At 40.4% G+C, this 22,950-nt stretch overlaps 1 protein-coding gene and 4 non-coding genes across 5 annotated transcripts; 4 read left to right on the top strand and 1 right to left on the bottom strand.

Moving 5' to 3' along the window:
- Nucleotides 1-909: 909 nt before the first annotated feature.
- Nucleotides 910-995, top strand: trnay-gua. Its single transcript is given in 2 exon segments — nucleotides 910-946; nucleotides 960-995. It is a non-coding gene; the product is annotated as a tRNA-Tyr (tRNA).
- A 3,688-nt stretch (nucleotides 996-4,683) lies between these two features.
- trnay-gua lies at nucleotides 4,684-4,769 on the top strand. Its single transcript is given in 2 exon segments — nucleotides 4,684-4,720; nucleotides 4,734-4,769. It is a non-coding gene; the product is annotated as a tRNA-Tyr (tRNA).
- Nucleotides 4,770-5,993: 1,224 nt separating this feature from the next.
- trnay-gua lies at nucleotides 5,994-6,082 on the top strand. Its single transcript is given in 2 exon segments — nucleotides 5,994-6,030; nucleotides 6,047-6,082. It is a non-coding gene; the product is annotated as a tRNA-Tyr (tRNA).
- Nucleotides 6,083-8,278: 2,196 nt separating this feature from the next.
- On the top strand, nucleotides 8,279-8,367 carry trnay-gua. Its single transcript is given in 2 exon segments — nucleotides 8,279-8,315; nucleotides 8,332-8,367. It is a non-coding gene; the product is annotated as a tRNA-Tyr (tRNA).
- Nucleotides 8,368-11,483: 3,116 nt separating this feature from the next.
- LOC116054978 (odorant receptor 131-2-like) lies at nucleotides 11,484-12,463 on the bottom strand. Its single transcript, XM_031306736.2, has one exon. The coding sequence runs from the start codon at nucleotides 12,453-12,455 to the stop codon at nucleotides 11,484-11,486; it is 972 nt and encodes a 323-aa protein (XP_031162596.2). The 5' UTR covers nucleotides 12,456-12,463.
- Nucleotides 12,464-22,950: the final 10,487 nt, after the last annotated feature.

The raw sequence follows: 22,950 nt of genomic DNA, 5'->3' as shown, positions 1-22,950 counted from the left end.
TGTCTCTATTACTTAATTTATTCGGACAAAAGAACACTTGATTTAATAACTTTGTACCAGTGTTAAACAAGTTGCTCCCAAGAACCTCCAAGAGTTTGGATGGCATTGTGAACATATTTCTTTTCTAAAAAATTATTGTAAAATAGTACATTTTACACTGCTAAAAGTACACCAGTTTTGTCTGGACTCAAGCTGTTAGATAAGCTACATGATTGTGAGTGGTGTGTGTAGGCTGCGTATGTATGTCCTTACTGCCATAGAGATGGAAACGCAATGCTTAAGAGATGGAGAGTGATGATGTGTTAATGGCCCGTCATTGCCAAAAACGATACAGGCGCTCTTGGACATCCCGTTTGGCACTTATCGTACCCTCTAAGTGCATGTATCCTTCGATAGCTCAGTTGGTAGAGGGGAGGACTGTAGGTTGGTAATACCAGGTATCCGTAGGTCACTGGTTCAATTTTGGCTTGAAGGATGAAGTTATGGTTGCTGCCTAATGTGTTTCCATTCAAAATGGAAAGATGTCAAGTGACACATCTTTAGATCTGTTGTCTTCGTTGCTTCATTTATTGGACAAAAGAACACTTGACTTAATAACTTTGTACCAGTGTTAAGCGAGTTGCTCCCAAGAACCACCAAGGGTTTGGATGGCAGTGTTTTGGCAAGATTTTTTTTCTAAAAATAGATTGTAAAATAGTACATTTTACACTGCTAAGAGTACACCAGTTTTGTGTGGATCAGGCTACTGGATAAGCTACATGATTGTGTGTGGTGTGTGTGGAGGCTGCATATGTGTGACCTTGCTGCTATAGAGATGGAGAGTGATCATGCTTTAATGGCCCACCATCACCAAAAGCGATACAGACGCTCTTGGACGTCAAGTTTGGTACACCGGTTACTGTGTGTAACCCTTCGATAGCTCAGTTGGTAGAGCGGAGGACTGTAGGTTGATAACAGGTATCCTTAGGTCGCTGGTTCAATTCTGGCTTGAAGGATGTATTTTTCATTGCTGCCCAATGTGTTTCCATTCAGAATGGAAAGATGTCAAGGGACTAATTTTTAGATCTGTTGTCTACGTTGCTTCATTTATTCAGACAAAAGAACACAACTTAATGACTTTGTACCAGTGTTAAATGGATAGCTCACAAGAACCTCCAAGGATTTGGGAGTGTATCCCTTCGATAGCTCAGTTTGCACAGCGGAGGATTGTAGGTTGATGATAGCAGGTATCCTTAGGTCGCTGGTTCAATTCCGGCTCAAAGGATGTATTTTTCATTGCTGCCCAATGTGTTTCCATTCAGAATGGAAAGATGTCAAGGGACTCGTTTTTAGATATGTTGTCTTCATTGCTTTATATATACGGACCCTTTTTGACTGACAAGATGGCAGATAGCGTAAACAACTGCTAAAGTGAGTCGTTCAAAAGCTTTCTTTTTAGTAAACTCTGTGTACACAAACAATGTTCTCAATGCTCGAGTTCATGTGTAGAGCCCCTGGTGATACTTCGAGCAAAGTCTCATGTTGTCTCGAGCCTTCTTGGTGTTTTAAAAATAGTGATTTTGATGCTATCATAGTAGTGCCCGTAGCACTCCCATTCAAAAGGCCATTTGACCGAAAGCGGGAATACGGTAAATCTCAAAAGTGGCGTTTCCGTCCTAATTATACTTTTAAACGGAAGTTTGACTCGGGTATATTCACAAAAAGACCCTATGTTGCATTTTGGTGAGTTACGCTTTAAGCAACACTTCACACGCTACCATAACCAGATGTTAGTTGACCTACATTTACCTCAAATTGATTGCAGTTATTGCCGTTTGTTGGCATACAGAGTATATCTTCTGTTATTAGCTTTATTGTTAAGGTTAGCAACACTTTGTTGTGAAAGTACTAGTACATCTTATTACAGTGAATGTACAAATAATAATATTACATATTACATTGCACAAATAATCTGTTAGTGCATCAATGACAGGTGATAAGATCAGCAGCATGAATGTGGATGATCACACTAACAAAAAGGTACCCTTTCCTGGCCTGCTTTCTGCCATTTGTCTCTCCCTGTAATAGCTTGTATGAGTTTCTTTAAAGACTTTGGTGCCTTGTATATTTTGCACTATTGACCTAATGTCTTTCTTGGCTTAAACCGTAAACATGAACGAATGCAGTTGCTGAATAATTATGATCATTAAACAGAACGGGAGGTCTCATTAGACACTGTTTTACTCCTCAAGGTGAAGAACATGATCCTGTTAATGAAGAGAAACACACAGCAAGAAACTAATCGGAGCAGAAAGCAAGACAGTTAAAGGTATGCCCCGGTCCTGTAGCCACACAGTGATGTTGGTTTTTGCAAAATTTGTGTTGCTTATTTGTCACTCTTTTCAACTGTTATTGCCTTTTGCCGCATTTCGGACGACATAAAGCCCTACAAAAGTCAGCAAAAAGTTCCTTAGCCATCATAGAATTAAGTAAATCAAGGAAAACAGTGATTAAATTTTTTACAACAACTTGTTTCACAGCCTGAATATGAAAAAAATGGTTCTGTGAAAATTCTGAGTCGGAAAGTCTGTAAATGTGCCAATTTCTGCTTTGAGTGTTGCGTAATTGTGGTTTGACACATGTGATTTAAAGGGTCAATTCACAAATTTCTCATCCTTATCTATCTATCTGAGTAAGGGATATGGTGTGAAAATATCCTAGTTTTTTTCCAATGTTCTGTGTTTTTGGGGCTCTCACTTCACACTTTTAAGAGTACACCTGTTTTGTGTGGATTCAAGTTCAAGTTAGATAAGCTACATGATTGTGTGCGGTGTGTGTAGGCTGCGTATGTGTGTCCTTGCTGCCATAGAGATGGAAACGCGATGCTGAAGAGATGGAGAGTGATGACGTGTTAATGGCCCATCATCTCCAAAAAAATGATACAGACGCTCTTGGACGTCCCGTTTGGCACTTATCGTACCCTCTAAGTAGGGCTGAACGATTTTTGAAAATAATGTAATTGCGATTTATTTCAAAAATATTGCGATTCAATATGCGATTATTTTTTAAGCTCTTTGTCTTCTGTATTATTCAACAAAGACAAGCAATAAATCATCGTATAGTATGAACAACACAAGATTAGATAGATTAAACAAACTGTTCTTTCCTGGAGGCCAGGCCTGTATGTGATGATGAAATTAGGTGATGCATGAATTTATATGAATGACATCTTTTATTTAACTACTTCAGTCACAGTAGTATATTGAGCACTGACCAAGCCTGGTGGAAACATTCATATGAAAGTCAGAAACAAATCACACAAACTAAAGTGCAGCTTGCAGAAATATAAAAACAAATATGTGGCTTTACCACACTTAGTAGTATTTACATTTAATTATCATTTACTGTAATAAACATATGTAAACATGTGGATTGCACTTTTTAAACACTGTCTTTGAACTTTACTAGACAGTTAAATAAGTAAAAATATAGTATATATAGTATATACAACGGTGTATTTTTTTTACAGCGCACACAGAGGAGCTGCCTCCAGCCCCTCCCTCCCCTCATGAAGTTGCATGCCGCGTGCATGACAGCGTCAACATTGCACTCACACTCAGAGAGGCTATTCGTTACGTTAGTAGTAGCATGCTGCTGCTGGTCTTGCCGTGGGATTAACTGTACTAATCAAACCGTTGAAACAACGCAGCCACGCTGCTGTGAAAGCTCCCCGAACGTCATTCATCAGAGTCTGGATGTTACCCCTCCCCGTGGCAGTCTTCTCCAATCCATATCTTTATAATGGAGCTAGCTAATTGGAGCTAACCGCTAATCAGAGCTAATCGTTGCTAACCGAGCCTTCAGTTCTGCGTGCCTGTATCCATTAACTGCATGTATGGACTCGAGCCCGAATAAAACCCTTCATTTTATTAAAATGGCTGTAAAAGTTTTAAACTACAACTCAGAGTTGTTTGAATGACAGAAATCTGCTCAAGGTACGGCGTAGCGTTAGCGTGCTAAGTTGATGCTTTCTCTGCGGGTGCAGACTGATTTGCTCTTGCGAGTCCCGTGACCAAATCGCAGCCTTTGCGATTAGGAAATCGTGTCTTAACATATCGCGATATTATTGCAAATGCAATTAATCGTTCAGCCCTACCTCTAAGTGTGTGTATCTCTTCGATAGCTCAGTTGGTAGTGCGGAGCACTGTAGGTTGGTAATACCAGATATCCGTAGGTCGCTGGTTCAATTCTGGCTTGAAGGATGGAGTTATGGTTGCTGCCCAATGTGTTTCCATTCAGGATGGAAAGATGTCAAGGGACTCATTTTCAGATCTGTTGTCTTCGTTGCTTCATTTATTGGACAAAAGAACACTTGACTTAATAACTTTGTACCAGTGTTAAGCGAGTTGCTCCCAAGAACCACCAAGGGTTTGGATGGCAGTGTTTTGGCAAGAATTTTTTTCTAAACATAGATTGTAAAATAGTACATTTTACACTGCTAAGAGTACACCAGTTTTGTGTGGATCAGGCTGCTGGATAAGCTACATGATTGTGTGTGGTGTGTGTGGAGGCTGCATATGTGTGACCTTGCTGCTATAGAGATGGAGAGTGATGATGCGTTAATGGCCCACCATCACCAAAAGCGATACAGATGCTCTTGGACGTCAGGTTTGGTACTTATTGTGCCCGGTTACTGTGTGTAACCCTTCGATAGCTCAGTTGGTAGAGCGGAGGACTGTAGGTTGTTAACAGGTATCCTTAGGTCGCTGGTTCAATTCCGGCTCGAAGGATGTGTTTTTCATTGCTGCCCAATGTGTTTCCATTCAGAATGGAAAGATGTCAAGGGACTAATTTTTAGATCTGTTGTCTCCATTGCTTCATTTATTCAGACAAAAGAACACAACTTAATAACTTTGTACCAGTGTTAAATGGATAGCTCACAAGAACCTCCAAGGGTTTGTCTGACAGAGAGCACACATTATTAGATTTTTACTTCATTGGATGGCAGTGTGAACATATTTTTTTTCTAAAAATAGATTGTAAAATAGTACATTCACACTTTTAAAGGAACATGCCGACTTATTGGGACTTTAGCTTATTCACTGTATCCCCCAGAGGTTGATAAGTCCATACATACCCTTCTCATCTCTGTGCGTGTCGTGAATCTGTCTGACCGTTAGCCTAGCTTAGCCCAGATCCTTGAGGTAACGGCTCCATCTAGCCTACTGCTCCCAATAAGTGACAAAATAACGCCAACATTTTCCTATTTACTTGTTGTGATTTGTATAGTCACAGTGTGTACAAATAACAAGGTCACATGAGACACAGCCATCTTCTAACCGTATACATACTGGGAACTATATTCTCAGAAGGCGAAGCACTGCAACTTCTGATACTTCGGCGGAGTGATTTGCTCACAGCACCTGAGAAGCCCTGTGGTGACGAGCAGAGAGTAACAACGGTGCTTTTCAGGTGTTGTGCTAATCACTCCGCCCAAGTAGCAGTTCTTCGCCTTCTGAGTATAGTTCCCAGTATGTATACGGTTTGAAGATGGCTGTGTCTCATGTGACCTTGTTATTTGTATACGCTGTGACTATACAAATCACAACAATCATTGTTATTTGGAGCAGTAGGCTAGATGGAGCCGGTTACCTCCAGGATCTGTGCTAAACTAGGCTAGCGGTGGGTGCGTGAGACAGAGTTACGACACGCATGGAGATGAGAAGGGTATGTATGGACTTATCTCTGGGGTGAATAAGCTAAAGTCCCAATAAGTGAGCGTGTTCCTTTAAGAGTACACCAGTTTGATGTGGACTCAAGCTGTAAGATAAGCTACATGATTGTGTGTGGTGTGTGGAGGCTTTATATGTGTGACCTTGCTGCTATAGAGATGGAAATGCAATGCTATAGAGATGGAGAGTGAAGATGTGTTAATGACCTATATCGGCAAAAATTATACAGGCACTCTTGGACGTTACCTTTGGCACTTATCGTACCCTGTTTGTGTGTGTATCCCTTCGATAGCTCAGTTGGTAGAGCGGAGGACTGTAGGTTAACAATAGCAGGTATCCTTAGGTCGCTGGTTCAATTCCGGCTCGAAGGAGTATTTTTTTTTATCTAAAAATTGATGCAAAAATAGTGCATTTTAAATTGCTAAGAGTTCACCAGTTTTGACTGATAGAGATGCTATAGAGAGTGATGATGCATTAATTTCCCATCAGCACAAACAAAAGGACACATTTGGTAGCATGGAAATTGAAAATATTTTTTATCTACAATTGTAGGTTGATAATAACAGGTGTCCTTAGGTTGCTGGTTTAATTCTGGCTCGATCTGCTGGATAAGCTCCATGATTGTGTGTGGTGTGTGTAGGCTGCATATTTGTGTCCTTGCTGTTATAGAGATGGAGAGAAATGTCAAGGGAATCATTTTTAGATCTGTTGTTCATTTCTTCATTTAATCGGACAAAAGAACACAACTTAATAACTTTGTACCAGTGTTAAACGGGTGGCTCACAAGAACCTCCAAGGGTTTGTCTGACAGAGAGCACACATTATTAGACTTTTACTGCATTGGATAGCATTGTGAACATATTTCTTTTCTAAAAATAGATTGTAAAATAGTACATTTTATACAGCAGTTTTGTGTGGACTCAAGCTGTTTGATAAGCTACATGATTGTGTGTGGTGTGTGTTGGCTGAGTATGTGTCCTTGCTGCCATAGAGATGGAAACACAATGCTATAGAGATGGAGAACTGTGCAACTTACCCCCCCTTTTCTTTTGCTTATTCCATGTCCATTTCTCTTACGTACATGTTGACACTGGAAAAGGAGTTGCTTCAATCGCGTTGTACATGTGTATAATGACAATAAAAGGCATTCTATTCTATTCTATGTAGGGTGATAGGGTGATGTAGGGTGACTGATACAGATGCTATAGAGAGTGATGATGCATTAATGTCCCATCAGCACAAACAAAAGGACACATTTGTTTATTTATATTTATTATTTAGACAAAAGAACACTTGACTTAATAACTTTGTAAGAATGTTAAACAGGTTTCTCACAAGAACCTCCAAGGGTTTGTCTGACAGAGAGCACACATTATTTAGACTTTTACTGCATTGGATGGCAGCGTTACTCTAATCTGACCACTTTTTTCAGTAACGAGTAATCTAACGCGTTACTATTTCCAAACCAGTAATCAGATTAAAGTTTCTTATCCAAGTCACTGTGTGTTACTATTTTTGTCATTTTCCTTAGTAAAAATATATATTGTTTTTACTTTCTTCTTGCATCTCGGGGAGTGAAGTCACGTATGCGACGACAAGTCACGTTTTCAGCATGTGGACAGGTCACGTGTACCACGCAGCGACACAAACGTAAACAACAATGGAGGGAGGAGAGAGATGCGCGTTTTCTAGCTGGAAATACAGTCACTATTTTGAGCTTGTGTCAGCTAAAGATGGCAATATTAAGGTTCGTTGTACACTCTGTGCTGGTGGCGACAAAGTGCTATATAGCTACAAAAACACTACGTCAAATTTGAAGAAACATTTGGAGTTGCAGCACTGCAGTCAAACTTACAGAGCAAGTCCCACCAGGTGGTGCGAAGCAGAGAGCAGAAGGTCCCCCACCACCCAAACAACAAAAGCTGGATTTCGGTGCAAAACCAGTAAGTGGGGGAGAGTTGAAGAAGTTGGTCAGGCAGTATGTTGTAGAGGAAATGCTGCCCTTAAACACGGTTGACTCGCCTTCGTTTCGTGCCATAATAAACAAGATCCCTACTACTGGCAATGCCAAGCTGCCTCACAGTAAACCGGTTGTCATTTTTATGTTGAGGCGGTGGGGGTGTTGTCAGCAGCTGCTGAATGTAACTAATAAAGTAACTTGTAATCTAACTTAGTTACTTTTAAAATCAAGTAATCTGTAAAGTAACTAAATTACTTTTAAAATCAAGTAATCTGTAAAGTAACTAAGTTACTTTTTCAAAGTAACTGTGGCAACACTGGATGGCAGTGTGAAATGATTTTTTTTTCTAAAAATAGATTTTAAAATAGTACATTTTACACTGCTAAGAGTACACCAGTTGTGTGTGGACTCAAGCTGCTGGATAAGCTACATGATTGTGTGTGGTGTATGCAGGCTGCATATGTGTGACCTTTCTTCTATAGTGATGGAAACGCAATGCTATAGAGATGGAGAGTGATGACGCGTTAATGCCCCATCATTACCAAACGATACAGACGCTCTTGGACATCACGTTTGGCACTTATCGTACCCTGTTACTGTCGGTATCCCTTCGATAGCTCAGTTGGTAGAGCGGAGGACTGTAGGATGATAATCACAGGTATCCTTAGGTTGCTGGTTCAATTCTGGCTTGAAGAATGTGTTTTTTGTTGCTGCCCAATGTGTTTACATTCAGAATGGAAAGATGTCAAGGGACTCGTTTTTTTAGATCAGTTTTCACTGATGCTATAGAGCAGCCAACGTCAACTGGCGTCCCGCGGGCCACATCCGGCCCACCAAAGTGTTTAGTCTGGCCCGCAGAATAATCATGAATTCAGAAAATGTGAAGAGGAAAACATGCGTTCTGTTATTTAGCATTTACAGCAGGTAACATTACACAGGTAGAGCACAAACCCAGCCCCTGTATTTGCATCTCTAGTCACATGCCGGGATTCTGTACAGCGATGCCTGCGCTCCACACACACAGCTGAGCCGAGATGTGTGTGCCTTAAAACACGTAGCACCTGACTGGGAACGATACAAAGAGGGTTACCAATGGCCGCTGGGGCAGATCAACTCACGCTAGTCTCGTTACTGTAAGTAGGCTACAATAAATCCTTTGTGAGTAAAAAGTCAATACTTATCAATGCACTCACCTGTATAGACAGGCATAAACATGTAGAAAGCGATATTTCAATCTGCTCTGTCTGCTCAGTCCACTCTTGTCCACCGCGCTGTTTTACGCGAACACAGTTCTACTCTGCAAATAGCGAATTTTTACAAAGAAGCTAAAACAAAAGCTGTCTGTTTGTAGTCTAACTGTTTATCTTAGTTTGCTGTGAATCTTGAAATTTGGACAAATTCTTATAAATTTAACTGCTGGCTGAACAAGCCATCCTCTCCGCTGGAGCGGTAAACCTATCAGGGTTTCCCGCAGAAAATTTGTTAGTCAAGGTGGTAGGGTTGGGGGGGTTTGCCGTCAGACTGGGGGAGTGGGGGGGGGTGTTTCTTTGTGCGATAGACTACAGAATCTGTACTACATTTAACAATTATTTATTAAACACTAAAAATAAAATTTAAATAATAATATATAATAATAAATAAGAAAGTGCAAAACAACATTCAAAATGTGCAAAGGTGATCACAGTCACTGCTTATGGCAGAGCTGACATCTAGCATTGCTACAAGCTATCCTTGGTTTTAAAAGGCCCTTTGGTAATTGCACTCTTTTACAAGTGGACCATTGATGCTTATTTTCAAACACCATACAAACTATACAACACTATACAATTGGTTAAAAATATTTGTCCTTAACAACTGAAACAATTTTAACAAACAGTATACAAACTATACAACACTAAAGTGCAAAAGAAAGTGCAAAACAACATTGTCAAAATGTGCAAAGGTGATCACAGTCACTGGTTATGGCAGAGTTGACATCTAGCATCGCTACAGGCTATGTAAATAATGCACATCAAATACAAACATGAGCAAGGGCATTCAACTTGCCATTATATCGAATCAACAGGCACGTGCAACCTAGCTAGCAGGTGAAGAACTCAAACAACAAAATCACCAGCTAACTTACTTTAAATTTGCAAGAACTATAGACTAATACAAAAACAGGCTTAAATAAACCCAAAACATAAGTTATACGACATACCAACTTAAAGTTCTCACGGACACACGCGCGATATCAACTGGCTAGTTATCCTCCGGACAGCGACAGACCACGTCTCTTTTTCTTTCACTCATTCCGGCCGTGTGGCGTGCGTGCCCGCTCACGGTGTGAAGCGCGTCCGCGCCATTCTCCGAGATGCACTTGACGGCTTTTTGTGCAGCGGATTTTTTGTTTTAGTTAAGGCGGTAGGGTTCCCCAGCTTAGGCGGGCCGCCCGAACTGCAAAGTGCTGCGGGAAACACTGCCTATGGATGTATTATAAGACCAAAACAGATGCATGTGGCTACTTAATATGCACGTGAATGACGCGATCGTTATGTTCGCGTTCTTCATTGTTGATGATGATGCTGGTTGTATTATTTTGCAATAGCATCGTTTCATTGCAAATGGGGCATATATGACGAATGTCTAGCCTGCTTATCAGTCCATTCATCATTCACCATTACCTGACAACAGCCATTTCTTTCTGCAAGCATTTTCCACCAATCAGGACGCTGCATACTACCACCATGTTTCCCTAATCACAGACTTTAACCATCACTCCTCAGTGAACTGCCTCCTAGTCTGAGATCTTTTTTCTACTTAAAGAGCTAGTTATCAGTATGGAGTTTCCATGTTTTTTAGGAGTTTGCTCACACTAATACATTTCAAACAAGAATAGGCGTATTAGGTATAAATTCATTTTATTTTCTTTATTTGTAAGTCCGGCCCCCGGAGTGTCTGCTGGCCCTTGGAAAAATGTAGTTGATGAACCCTGCTATAGAGAGTGATGATGCATTAATGGCCCATCAGTGCAAACAGAAGGACGCATTTGGTACCATGTAAAATATCTGTATCTACAAAAAGGGAGCCCTGCAGTAAAGATTTGGGAACTACTGCATTTCATCAAAAAATACAATTAATACCATTTAATAAATTCCTTCAAAGTCTTCTCTGCATATAGTATATGAGTTTAGACAGATAGGAATGTAAACTGCAACTTGACTGGTTGGTGGAGGGGAACAAACGTGAGGCAGTAATTCTAGTTTTTGCATAAAAAACAGCACATTTGCAATAGTAATTCACATTATTTTATTCTACTTAACAGAAACATTAATATATACAGTAGGCCATAAACATCATCGTGAAGTGCTGCAAATCCCACATGAATGTAATTCCTTTTACATCTTATTCCATATAATAAATAAGAAAGAAATAATCTAAAATTTAAGATTGTATTTTTAAGTAAAAATGTAAGTAAGTTAAATGTATTTGCAGAGCGCTTTTCACAGATAAAAATCCCCAAGTGCTTTATATAAAAAAAAAAACAAGATGATACATAATAAAACAGTACACAATGTAAAAGTAATAAATATATAAATAAAGTGCTGACAGGTCAACCAAAAGCCTGTTTAAAAAGGTGGGACTTTAACTGATTTTTAAATGTCTTAAGACAGGGGCGAGGAACAGTCAATAGATTTAACATAACTATAACATTGGACTACCCTTAGGAAGAGATATCTTTGGACGGGAGAAACAGTTTAGGTGACCAAAAACTGTTACAATGCAACACTTCACTTCACAAATGTGCATTTCATGTATCCTAGGGTGAGACCTCAGCCTTGACTAAAATGACTGAGTTTCAGTCGACAGCATAGATAGCATATGAGGATAGGTCTGATGGTCTGGTCTCTTATGCCATAGATAAGAGCACTTAGACACCTGGGAAATATGACAATACACACATAAAGAACAATCTGAATGCGCACCAACACTATCTTTTGTAGGACCTTTGACATAGCTACGAGTAAGGGGTTGTATATAGTTGAAGAGAGACTGAGGCCCAGCTGCCCCAGATGCAGCAGTAGTGTGTTACGAGCCTTTCGTGCTGAAGCTTTGTCTGTGGAAGCTGACCTGGCTGCTATTATCACACCAATATAGGAGGAAGTTACTGCCATGCCAGCTGATACAAACAGAAAATAGGTGAACACTTTGTCATAACCATCAGACATCTGGCCAAGTAGCATGTTTTCTCTGGCACAAAAAACTTTCATCTGCAGGCTCTCCAGGTTTTCAAATGGAAAATCTAAAAGTAAAAGAACTTCTATGAGGATATTTAGTGAACTGAAAACCCAAACCACAATGATAGCCACTTCAGTGTTTCTGATGGTGATGATGGTAGAGTGCCTCAGTGGGTAGCACACAGCTACATATCTCTCCAGAGACATCACCACCAGTGTGAGGGGAGAGATTTCATTTGTGAGATCAGAAAGCATGGTGAGAACACCACATAAAGGATACATCAGCTGTATTCCACAAGCAGCCAGTATGTACAGTAACTGACTCAGTGCCAGCTGTACAGTGTCTGCAAAAAGGAGGTTAAACAGAAGAATGTAACGTGAGGTCTCACAAAACACAGTTTTACTCCTCAAGGTGAATAACATGGTCCCATTAATGAAGAGAAACACACAGCACGGCACTGTAGTCACAGTGGAGAATAACACTCGTTCCAGTAACCCCCGTCCAACAGTGATGTTGGTCTGAGATTGAATTGCATTTGCCATCTTTAAAAAGCATTGAAGAGACATAAAATGTTTAACCCAAAATCAAAATTAAATGGACACTGTTCAATTTGTAGTCCTACAACAGTGCAGATATGTCATCTTTACAGCAGAGAATGCCACTGACTTCACATTCAAAACCCCAAATCATCCACATACTTTCATCAGTGTAGAGGCCCGGCTTGTTTCTGTGTGAGCAGAGCTGGTCTGCAGAATTTACCTTCCCTCACATATTGTTTATAAGCTCCGTCCTTCCCTCCCTCGTCTTAAAAAAATCACGTCAACATTGTTAACAAATGATTAAGTGGTGATGTAATTCCTGTACCACATCTCAATTCCCTGATCTACGTCATCATATCCATGAAGCAGATGCAAATACCCAACATGGAGTAATTATGAGGAACATGGCCATGAAAATATTACAGGAAATCACTAAATATTGCCACTCAGGAACTATTCATAATTAACAGGTTATCATCTTAAAAAGACTCCAAAAATTCCTAAGAGTGTCAGTTTGCATTGCATAAAAGACCAAGAATCTGTCCAGGTTGTGAGTCGTTTATCTGTGTTTTTTGCCCCTAATGGCACTAGGATTAGGCACTGGTTATGGTTAGGGTTAAGGTTAGGGTTAGGTGCCTTGAAGTCAACGGTCGCAGCGCTGCCTTGAAGTCAATTAGGCAATGGATATGGTTATGATTAGGGTTAGGGTTAAGGTTAGCGTTAGGTGCCTTGGAGGCAGTGGTCGCAGCGCTTCCTGGAAGGAGCCGTTGGCAGCAAAAAACACCATCGAGCTTGTGAGTCTAGGGGGGGCTTTCACACCTGCCTAATTTAGTTTGGATGAATCGCAATAGAGTTCATTTTCCATTTTCCAATCGCAGTCGGATGCGCACCAAAAGCGGACCAAACACTTTCAAACCAACTCTGAAGTGGTTTTTTTGTAGTGAGAACGTGATCTGACCTCAAACTGCATTTTTCGCTTTTTTTTTTTTTTTTTTTTTATATGTGTTACATGTTTGATGTGTTTTTATATGTTGTTGTTGTTATGGGACATGAAAAGAAGATGTGTGGAAATGATTATCCCTATTGGACAATAAAGACTATCTATATGTACCCCGCAAGTCTGAGCTAAATGGCTCCTGTAGTCATTTGGGCTTTGCAGTCTGCGATGCGGAAGAGCATGCAAACTGTAGCAGCTTGCAATGTTGCTCTAACAGAAATAGACTGCGGTCAAGCTCGCTGACATTGCCTTTCTGAGGCAAAACCAGCTGCTGTAAAGTTAGATATATACAGTAGCAGAGCAGAGCGAAGTCTCTGTGAGCACAGCAGGCGTAGAAATGTTGCTCGCTAAATAATGTCTTAAAAATTATTCAAATGAAATGAGCTGGTTTGAACATGAAGATTCAAGAAATATGCACTAGTCAAGAACACAGGACCCTCTTACTGTACTAACTTTCTTGCTCCCACAAGACACATCTGACCAAAAAGTAAAGTTAACATTTTTTGCTTGCTTTGTAATGATGCATTTTTGGTTCCCTTGGATTTTTCTACGTGTGGAACAAAACCAAGGGACAATTGCTCCAAGTTTACAAATTCCTCCACTGATTTAGGCTAGAGCAAACAAACTATAGGTGTGAAAATTCCCTAGGAGTAGCCTAATGGCAGTTACACACCAACCAGACAGCCGACCGTTGGCAGAAAAGGCAGTTGGACTGATCAGTCTCCCTGAGTTGGTCAAAAAAGTGCCTCGGAACACACCAAAGCGACGAGACGTAATACGCCTCCATAACATCAGGCGGCGCTAATCTGTATTGTCGCCAAAAAAATGAAAACCGGCAGCTGTTTGGACGAACGCGTCACATGGGTCTGGCTGCTGCTTCCGGATTTTGGATTTTTCAATCGGCCATTACTGGCGACTCATTCAGAATACGATCTCATATGGTATTAAAATAGTTCACCGATACGTGTTTCTGAAAACATTTTAAGCGAGAAATAGGCCATGCAGTTGCTGAATCTGTCTTCATTTCAGATCGACAAACGTCAGTTTAAAAGATTTTTGTCAGATTTTGAGAGGCTTAGTCACGCTCATCCCGCTTGCCATTTCCAGGTGAGTCTCGACTGCCCTGTCTCCGACTGAGCATGTCAGGTTGGCCAAAATGAAGGACGATAGCTCCTCCAACGGACGACGGCATGGAACACACCGAACAGACTCGAGTCACTGACCTCGCCAGTCTGTCCAACGGCCGATTATCGACTCGGTGTGTAACTGCCCTAAGGAGAGTATTTTTTTTTCTACTTGGGGCTTACAGTATGTAGTTGTAGTTCTGGCCTTCATTCCCATTGTCACGTCACAGGTAGTACTGATGAAATGGTTTGTTACATCTTGGGGATTTAATTTCCTCCAAGCTATACTAGCTACCAACATGCCACAACTTACACTGAATACCTTGGGTTGCCAACAACAAGAAAGGATACTGCCCTCCCTAATCCCCTATCAGCTTGACTCGTTTTCCGTAGTCGCTTCACTAATCTTCTGCAGTGCCGTTGGCCCTCACCATGTTGTTGGGGGTCAGGAACTGCTGCTTCTTTTTATTGTCACACCTGCACTAAATCCATTATTAGACTTTTACTGCATTGGATGGCAGTGTGAAGATGTTTCTTTTCTAAAAATAGATAGAAAAATAGTACATTCACACTTTTAAGAGGACACCAGTTTTGTGTGGACTCATGCTGCTGGATAAGCGACATGATTGTGTGTGGTGTGTGTATGTGCGACCTTGCTGTTATAGAGATGGAAACGCAATGCTATAGCGATGGAGAGTGATGACGCGTTAATGGCCCATCATCGCAAAAAAGATATGGACGCTCTTGGACGTCATGTTTGGCACTTATCGTATCCTCTTAGTGTGTGTATCCCTTCGATAGCTCAATTAGTAGAGCGGAGGACTGTAGTTGAAAAATAGTGCATTTTACACTGCTAAGAGTTCACCAGTGATGGATACAAATGCTATAGAGAGTGATGATGCATTAATGTCCCATCAGCACAAAGAAAAGAACACATTTGGTAGCAACGAATATTTAAAATATTTTTAAATACAAAAAGGAGCCCTGCAGAAAAGGTTTGGGAAAGAAGGCACATCATCGTTAAAAACAATACAGACACTCTTGGGCATCAGTTTTGGCACTTATTGTACCCTTTCAGTGTGTGCTAGTTCTCAGTAGGTCAGTTGGTATAGTGGAGGACTGTAGGTTGATGATAACAGGTATCCTTAGGTCGCTGGTTTATTTCAGGCTCGAAGGATGTATTTTTCGTTGCTGCCCAATGTGTTTCCATTCAGAATGGAAAGATGTCAAGGGACTCATTTTTAGATCTGTTGTCTTTATTGCTTCATTTATTTGGAAAAAAGAACATTTGCCTTAAAGCGTAACTCTCGCCAAAATGCAACCTAGGATCTTTTTGTGAATATACCCGAGTCAAACTTTCGTTTAAAAGCATATTTAGGACAGAATCGCCACTTTTAAGACCGTATTTACCGTATTGTCATTTTTCGGTCAAATGGCCTTTTGAACGGGGTGCTAGGGGCACTTTTATGCTACCCTCAAAATAGCTATTTTTAAAACACTAAGAAGGCTCGACACAACATGAAACTTTGCTCGAAGTATGACCAGGGTCTCTACATCTTAACGAAAGCATTGACAACATTGTTTGTGTACCCAGAGTTTACTAAAAAGAAAGGTTTTGAACAACTCACGTTAGCTGTTGTTCTTCCGGTCGCCGTCTATCGAGCCAGTCAAAAATAGTCGCGGGAGGAGAGTAAAGATGGAATGCTCCAAAAGCTTAGTTCCATATAAATGCACGGATAATTTGTTGTTTTGTCGTTAGTGAAACACAATATTGAAACACAATATTGACCTTGTGCTACCTTTCCTGCCTCTTACAGTGCAGACGCTTTGCTGCTTGCTCCTACCTCTGCTTGCATATTTCTGCTGATAATCTTACTTTTCCTCTGAGAGAAACTATGATTAGCGGCTCTTGGATACTTATAAATCACTGGACTATACATTTTTTGTAGACATAGTAGGCTATTGCCATATTTCAACATTTTTCTGCGTGAGCATGGCCTACCAATAGCTCAAGCCTGTCCTAAAGTGATTGTAGCTTCTCCGTGGATGACTACTACAAACTCCTTCAGAAGACTGTTATTCTGGAAACCAAAATTCAACGGTTAGAAGTAAACATGGAAGTGAACGAATCATGTGGAAATGACACCACTTTACCATTGACCCAAAACAATGGACAGAAGCATGCCAACACACAGCTAACTAGCACCAGCAAGACACAGGAGGGCTGTGGAATAGGTATTAAATCAACAAGTGGTAGTCCTCCCTGGAACTCTTTTGGTGCAAAGCCTAAGAGTAAATCCTTTTCCTGGGAAGGACGACTAACGGGCAGGGCACAGCGCCCTGAGATTTGTTATATGAACGGCTGGCCTGCATTACCATCCAGGCATAGCGCCTCTTCAACCCCTGTACTCAGTAGGACACAGCCGTGGACAGCTGCAAAAGGGAGAATTAGCAACAAAATGCCTCCCCAACAACTGAGTGTGCAACTGGATAACAGATTTGCTCCTCTGCTGCAGGACCCTGGACATGAACTGGATTGCGTCTCATCGTCACACAGCAGGGTAAGGACTGAGAGCAATTCAAAAAGTAAAAAGCTACAGGGAAAGCTAACGACTTGGCCTCAAACTCTGATTGTGGGTGACTCTGCTTGTAAAAGACATAAAAAGCAGTAAAAACACCAAAATTCTCTGTTTTCCCAAAGACATGGTGTCTGACTTAGCCCAAAGAATCCCGGATATTATGGCAGCACACCCAACTGTGAAAAACATTATACTGCATATAGGGTCACATGATGTTATAAAGCAACAGTCTGAAGTGCTGAATCGTGACTTTATGAATCTGCTGAACACAGTTAGCTCCCTAAACGTAAAGGTGTTTATCAGTGGCCCTCTACCACCAGTCAGAAGAGGAGCTGAGAGATTCAGTAGACTGTTGGCACTGAACAAATGGCTTTCAACTGCATGTACCGTCCACTCTCTGCGGTTCATTGACAATTTCAACATTTTCTGGGGCCGCAGATATCTTTTTAAAGCAGATGGACTTTTCCTTAACAAGCCAGGAGTAAAGCTGTTCACCTCTAGCCTAACGGTTTAGGGTGAAAATACATTTCTGATCTGCTACTACAGTATGAACCACCCAGACCTCTCAGGTCGTCTGGGACAGGTCTGCTTGTTGTCCCCAGAGTCAGAACTAAACAGGAGGAAGCAGCGTTCAGTTTTTATGCTCCACATATCTGGAACAAACTCCCAGAAAAGTGCAGGTCTGCCGCAACTCTCAGTTCTTTTAAATCAACATCAAAAAAGACCTATCCTTTTGATGTTGCCTTTCTTTAAATAATGTTCATTTCTTATACTGAAGTTGCATTGTTGACACTGTATGACAATCTATATAAGCATATAAAGAGAAATTCCTATTTTATCTGCTTTTATATATTTAACTGTTTTAATTGCTCTTCAATGTTTCATTTCTTATACTGCACTGTAACTTTTATTCTCGTATTTTGTCTGTTTTAAATTTTTTAATCTGTTTTCATGTAAAGCACTTTAAATTGCCCTGTTGCTGAAATGTGCTATACAAATAAAGCTGCCTTGCCTTGCCTTGTAGTTGAAAAAGGAGCCTCATATAAGAATGACATTTCCTCCTATGGAGTCTGTTCATTCGCATTTGGAGATCGCCTATTTTTGAATGGGAAAATGGGGGATAGCGTAAACAACAACTGCTAACGTGAGTTGCTCAAAACCTTTCTTTTTAGTAAACTCTGTGTACACACACAATGTTGTCAATGCTTTCGTTAAGGTGTAGAGCCCCTGGTGATACTTTGAGCAAAGTTTCATGTTGTGTCGAGCCTTCTTAGTGTTTTAAAAATAGCTATTTTGAGGCTAGCATAACAGTGCCCCTACCCCTCCCATTCAAAAGGCCATTTGACCGAAAAATGAAAATACGGTAAATCTTATCCTATGCTTTTAAACAAAAGTTTGACTCGGGTACATTCACAAAAAGACCCTAGGTTGCATTTTAGCGAGAGTAACGCTTTAATAACTTTGTACCAGTGTTAAAGGTGCACTATGTGTTCCTGCATGGACACTTCTATTGACGTTTCAAGTGAATTTCAAACAAAACAGAGCAAGCTCGCCCCTCCCCCCATGTTTCTGTAACTATCATGACTAACTGACTAACTGTAACTAACACCCATCCCCTCCCCCAACATCGGCATCACTCAGCTTGTTTGCCAACTGCCAATAAAAACTAACGAAGAAGAATATAAATCTTCTTCTTCGTCGTTAACTTGTCATCAGGGGCTGGCGGGCTGTTGTCATGCATGTTGTCATGTTGTATGTTTCATTGGTGTCACGAGCTTACTGGCTAACCGGCTGAAGTTATGGATATAACAAAGTTTTTTATACGGAACAGGAACACTAGTAACCATAGTAACAGACCTCACCGGCCGGAGAGATTCAGGAGCAGCGTCAGACGAACCGCGGACAAGGGTTGCAGGTTTGTGAATCCGCTGTTATAACACTTGAGTTAAGTGACTGTATTGCTGGCTAGCTAGCGAGTTAACATTATTAGTTGTTATTAAGAGAAATTAGTTGCTAATAGAGATGGGCGGATGATTTGTCATGTACACGGGGGGGGGCACTCGTAAAACCGAAACACACAGCTTGTATCAAATGCTAAGTTATTTCAGGGCATGTTTTACAGCTAATCTCGGCACATTAGTGGGATAAGAAGAGAGACTTATTGAGAAATATAGTGATAAAGATCAGAAAGACATGAGAGTTTATTTCCTCCTCCTGATGACAACAATTCCAAGTACAGATGCATCAATATCACTGGAAAAGTGATTTCCCCCCCCCCCATACTTTAATTTAAAAAGTGAATCTTTAATATATTCTACATTCATTACATAAAAAGTAAAATATTTCAAGCCTTTTATTGTTTTAATCTTGATGATAAGGGCTTACAGCTTATGTAAATCAAAACTCAGTTTTTTTCCCCCCACCCCTCATATAGTCCATATGCATATCCATTTATGCCACACAACATGCAATCAGTATATCCACCTTATTTTTCAACTTTGAAGCTAAGTAAGCTATTTTCTGTGAATGTGTGAGACTTCCGGTTCATAGGGAAATAACGAGATGAATAACAAAGTGCTATTAATGATAAAAATATTTGTGCTACAGACTAGTGTTTACAATTATGACAAATTCAATACATCAAAATAATAGGGTAGGGTAGAAAAATACCAGTTTCCAATATCAAGAAGCATAACAAGCTTTTTTGTACAGCTAGAAATAACTGTAAGCAGATGACATCGGAAGCCAGACACATTCCATTTACTAATGTCCGTGCCACTCTTCCGTGAATAATAAGGTGGATACCATAGGCCAGAAAATGTCCCCTAAAAAGGTGTTAGGTTAGGTTTGTTTGATTGTTAGTTGTATGTTTTGCCTCTGATTGATTTGTGCTTATCATTTCTTGCAGGATTATCAGAAGTGCTGCCGCTCTTCTTCCTCTCGACAACATCACTACCCTCCTCACCTGGCCTTCATCCTCACCTGGCCTTCATCCTCACCTGGCCTCCATCCTCACCTGGCCTCCATCCTCACCTGGCCTTCATCCTCACCTGGCCTCCATCCTCACCTGGCCTTCATCCTCACCTGGCCTTCATCCTCACCTGTATTGCTTTCTTTCTAAGTTTCTATTTTACCTGTTAAGGATAATTTTTGTACAAATTGAAATGCATGAATTAATAAATTGTTCTTGTTTTAAAACAGATTTTTATTGTTTTATTATATTTCATTATTAATACTTGTGTATTGTTTAAAAATACACGATAAACCTTGTTGTGCAGTTAGCATCAATTGTTCTTTTTTCCATTTCATGGATTCTGATGGAGCAAATTTATCAGCTAAGCACAAACTAAACAGAACTGAACTCTTAAGATTAGTAATGATGTTTACACCAAATTCCAATTTTACCTATGTAGGCTAACTTCAAAATAGTCAGATAATGGTTGCCTCTTTTTAGTTGCCAGGGGTGAAAATGAGTCATCCTTAACATTGTTGGTGTTTTGGATTCACTACAGCTGGAGAACAATTAAATACAAAATAGGTTGGAGGCTCTACTGGGTGATTTTTTTATTTTTTACTGAGTAACTATCATCATTTTCCCAGATAGTATATAGAATTTTAGGCATTCTATTAACTCAAACAGCCTGAAAAATAGTGCATTTAGCTGACGTAATTGGGAAAAAAATCCCCCCTAGGTTTGGGCTAAGCCCCGAATGTTTATATTGTCTGGCTCCGCCCCTGTCCCCCAACCATCTTGTCGGTGATTGGCTGGAGTGGTTTGTTGTATTTTGGTGCACAGCCTGTGCCTCTAGTGTTTGTTTGACGTTTACGACCCCTGTGTTGTCTCCCGAGACCAGACTTTTTCACAGTATTCAGGTTAGGGGGGGCAGCTAGCTAGCAGAACAAGGAGAGATGCCTACGATTTGAGACAAAAATGAAATTGCGCTGAAACCTTGCAGGAACTCATAGTGCACCGTTAAACAGGTGGCTCACATGAACCTCCAAGGGTTTGGATGGCAGTGTGAAAATATTTATTTTCTAAAATTAGATTGTAAAATAGTACATTTTACACTGCTAAAAGTACACCAGTTTTGTGTGGACTCAAGCTGCTGGATAAGCTACATGATTGTGTGTGGTGTGGGGAGGCTGCATATGTGGACCTTGCTGTTATAGAGATGGAGAGTGATGATGCGTTAATGGCCCATCATCAACCAAAAACGATACATACGCACTTGGACGTCAGGTTTGGCACATGCTACCCTTTCAGTGTGGTTCCCTTTGATAGCTCAGTTGATAGAGCGGAGGACTGTAGGTTGATAATACCAGATATCCTTAGGTCAACATATTTCTTTTCTAAAAATAGATAGAAAAATAGTACATTCACACTTTTAAGTGTACACCAGTTTTGTGTGGACTAAAGCTGTTAGATAAGCTACATGATTGTGTGTGTTGGCTGCGTATATGTGTCCTTCCTGCCATAGAGATGGAAACGCAATGCTATAGAGATGGAGAGTGATGACGCGCTAATGCCCCATTAACAACAAAAAAGATACGGATGCTCTTGGACGTCAGGTTTGGCACTTATTGTACCCTGTTAGCGTGTATTCCTTCGATATCTCAGTTGGTAGAGCGGAGGACTGTAGGTTGATAATAGCAGGTTTCCTTAAGTCGCTGGTTGAATTCCTGCTCAAAGGAATGTTTTTTTCTAAAAGTGAATGGAAAAATAGTACATTTTACACAGCTAGGAGTGCACCAGTTTTGACTGCTACAGATGCTATAGAGAGTGATGATGCATTAATTTCCCATCAGCACAAACAAAAGGACACATTTGGTAGCAATGAAAATTGTAAATATTTTTAAATATTATAATAATAATAATTTATCTGTTGTCTTTATTGCTTCATTTATTCAGACAAAAGAACACTTGACTTAATAACTTTGTACCAGTGTTAAAGTGCCCATATTATGAAAAAATCACTTTTTCTGGGATTTGGGGTGTTATGTTGTGTCTCTTGTGCTTCCACACACATACAAACTTTGAAAAAAATCCATCCATGCTGTTTAGAGTGAGATACGGTTTCTGAATGTGTCCTGCCTTCAGTCTCTGGGTGAGCTGTTCAAAATCGGCACGGCTTGTGACGTCACAAGCTGAAACGAGCAGGCTAACCGCAACCATTAGCTCATTAGCATGCTAACGGTAATGCTAACGCTAGCATGCTACCTCGTTCTCAATAGCAAAGCACTGCTAACACACACAAGTTCACCATAATCTACAAAAGAACTACTTACATGTGCGCCCTCATTTAGAAGTCTCCCAGCTAATCCTGCCTTGTAACTGACCGAAGTTGTAGAAACAGCCTTTCTTTTACTGTCTATGGAGCTAGCTAGCTGACATGATCTACATCTGAGCTACTGCACATGTGTGAGTGCAATCAAAGATAGTACAGAAGAAGAAGAAGAAAAGAGGTCTCACTCTGTAGCTAAAACAGAGACCAGCTGAAAAGAGGATCTGCAGCAGTGAGAGAGAGCGGTGCAGTACAACAAAAATATGGTGTTTTTTGAAAATGAAACCATGTAAACCTATTCTGGTACAACCTTAAAATACAATTATGAACCTGAAAATGAGCATAATATGGCTGCTTTAAACGAGTTGCTCCCAAGAACCTTCAAGGGTTTGGATGGCATTGTGAACATATTTCTTTTCTAAAAATAGATTGTAAAATAGTACATTTTACACTGCTAAAAGTACACCAGTTTTGTGTGGACTCAAGCTACTGGATAAGCTCCATGATTGTGTGTGGTGTGTGTGGAGGCTGCATATGTGT

The sequence above is a fragment of the Sander lucioperca genome, chromosome 13, assembly GCF_008315115.2.
Source record: "Sander lucioperca isolate FBNREF2018 chromosome 13, SLUC_FBN_1.2, whole genome shotgun sequence".
NCBI lineage: Eukaryota > Metazoa > Chordata > Actinopteri > Perciformes > Percidae > Sander > Sander lucioperca.
The sequence above is the reverse complement of the archived record's forward strand: the minus strand, read 5'-3'. Positions and strand labels throughout refer to the sequence as shown.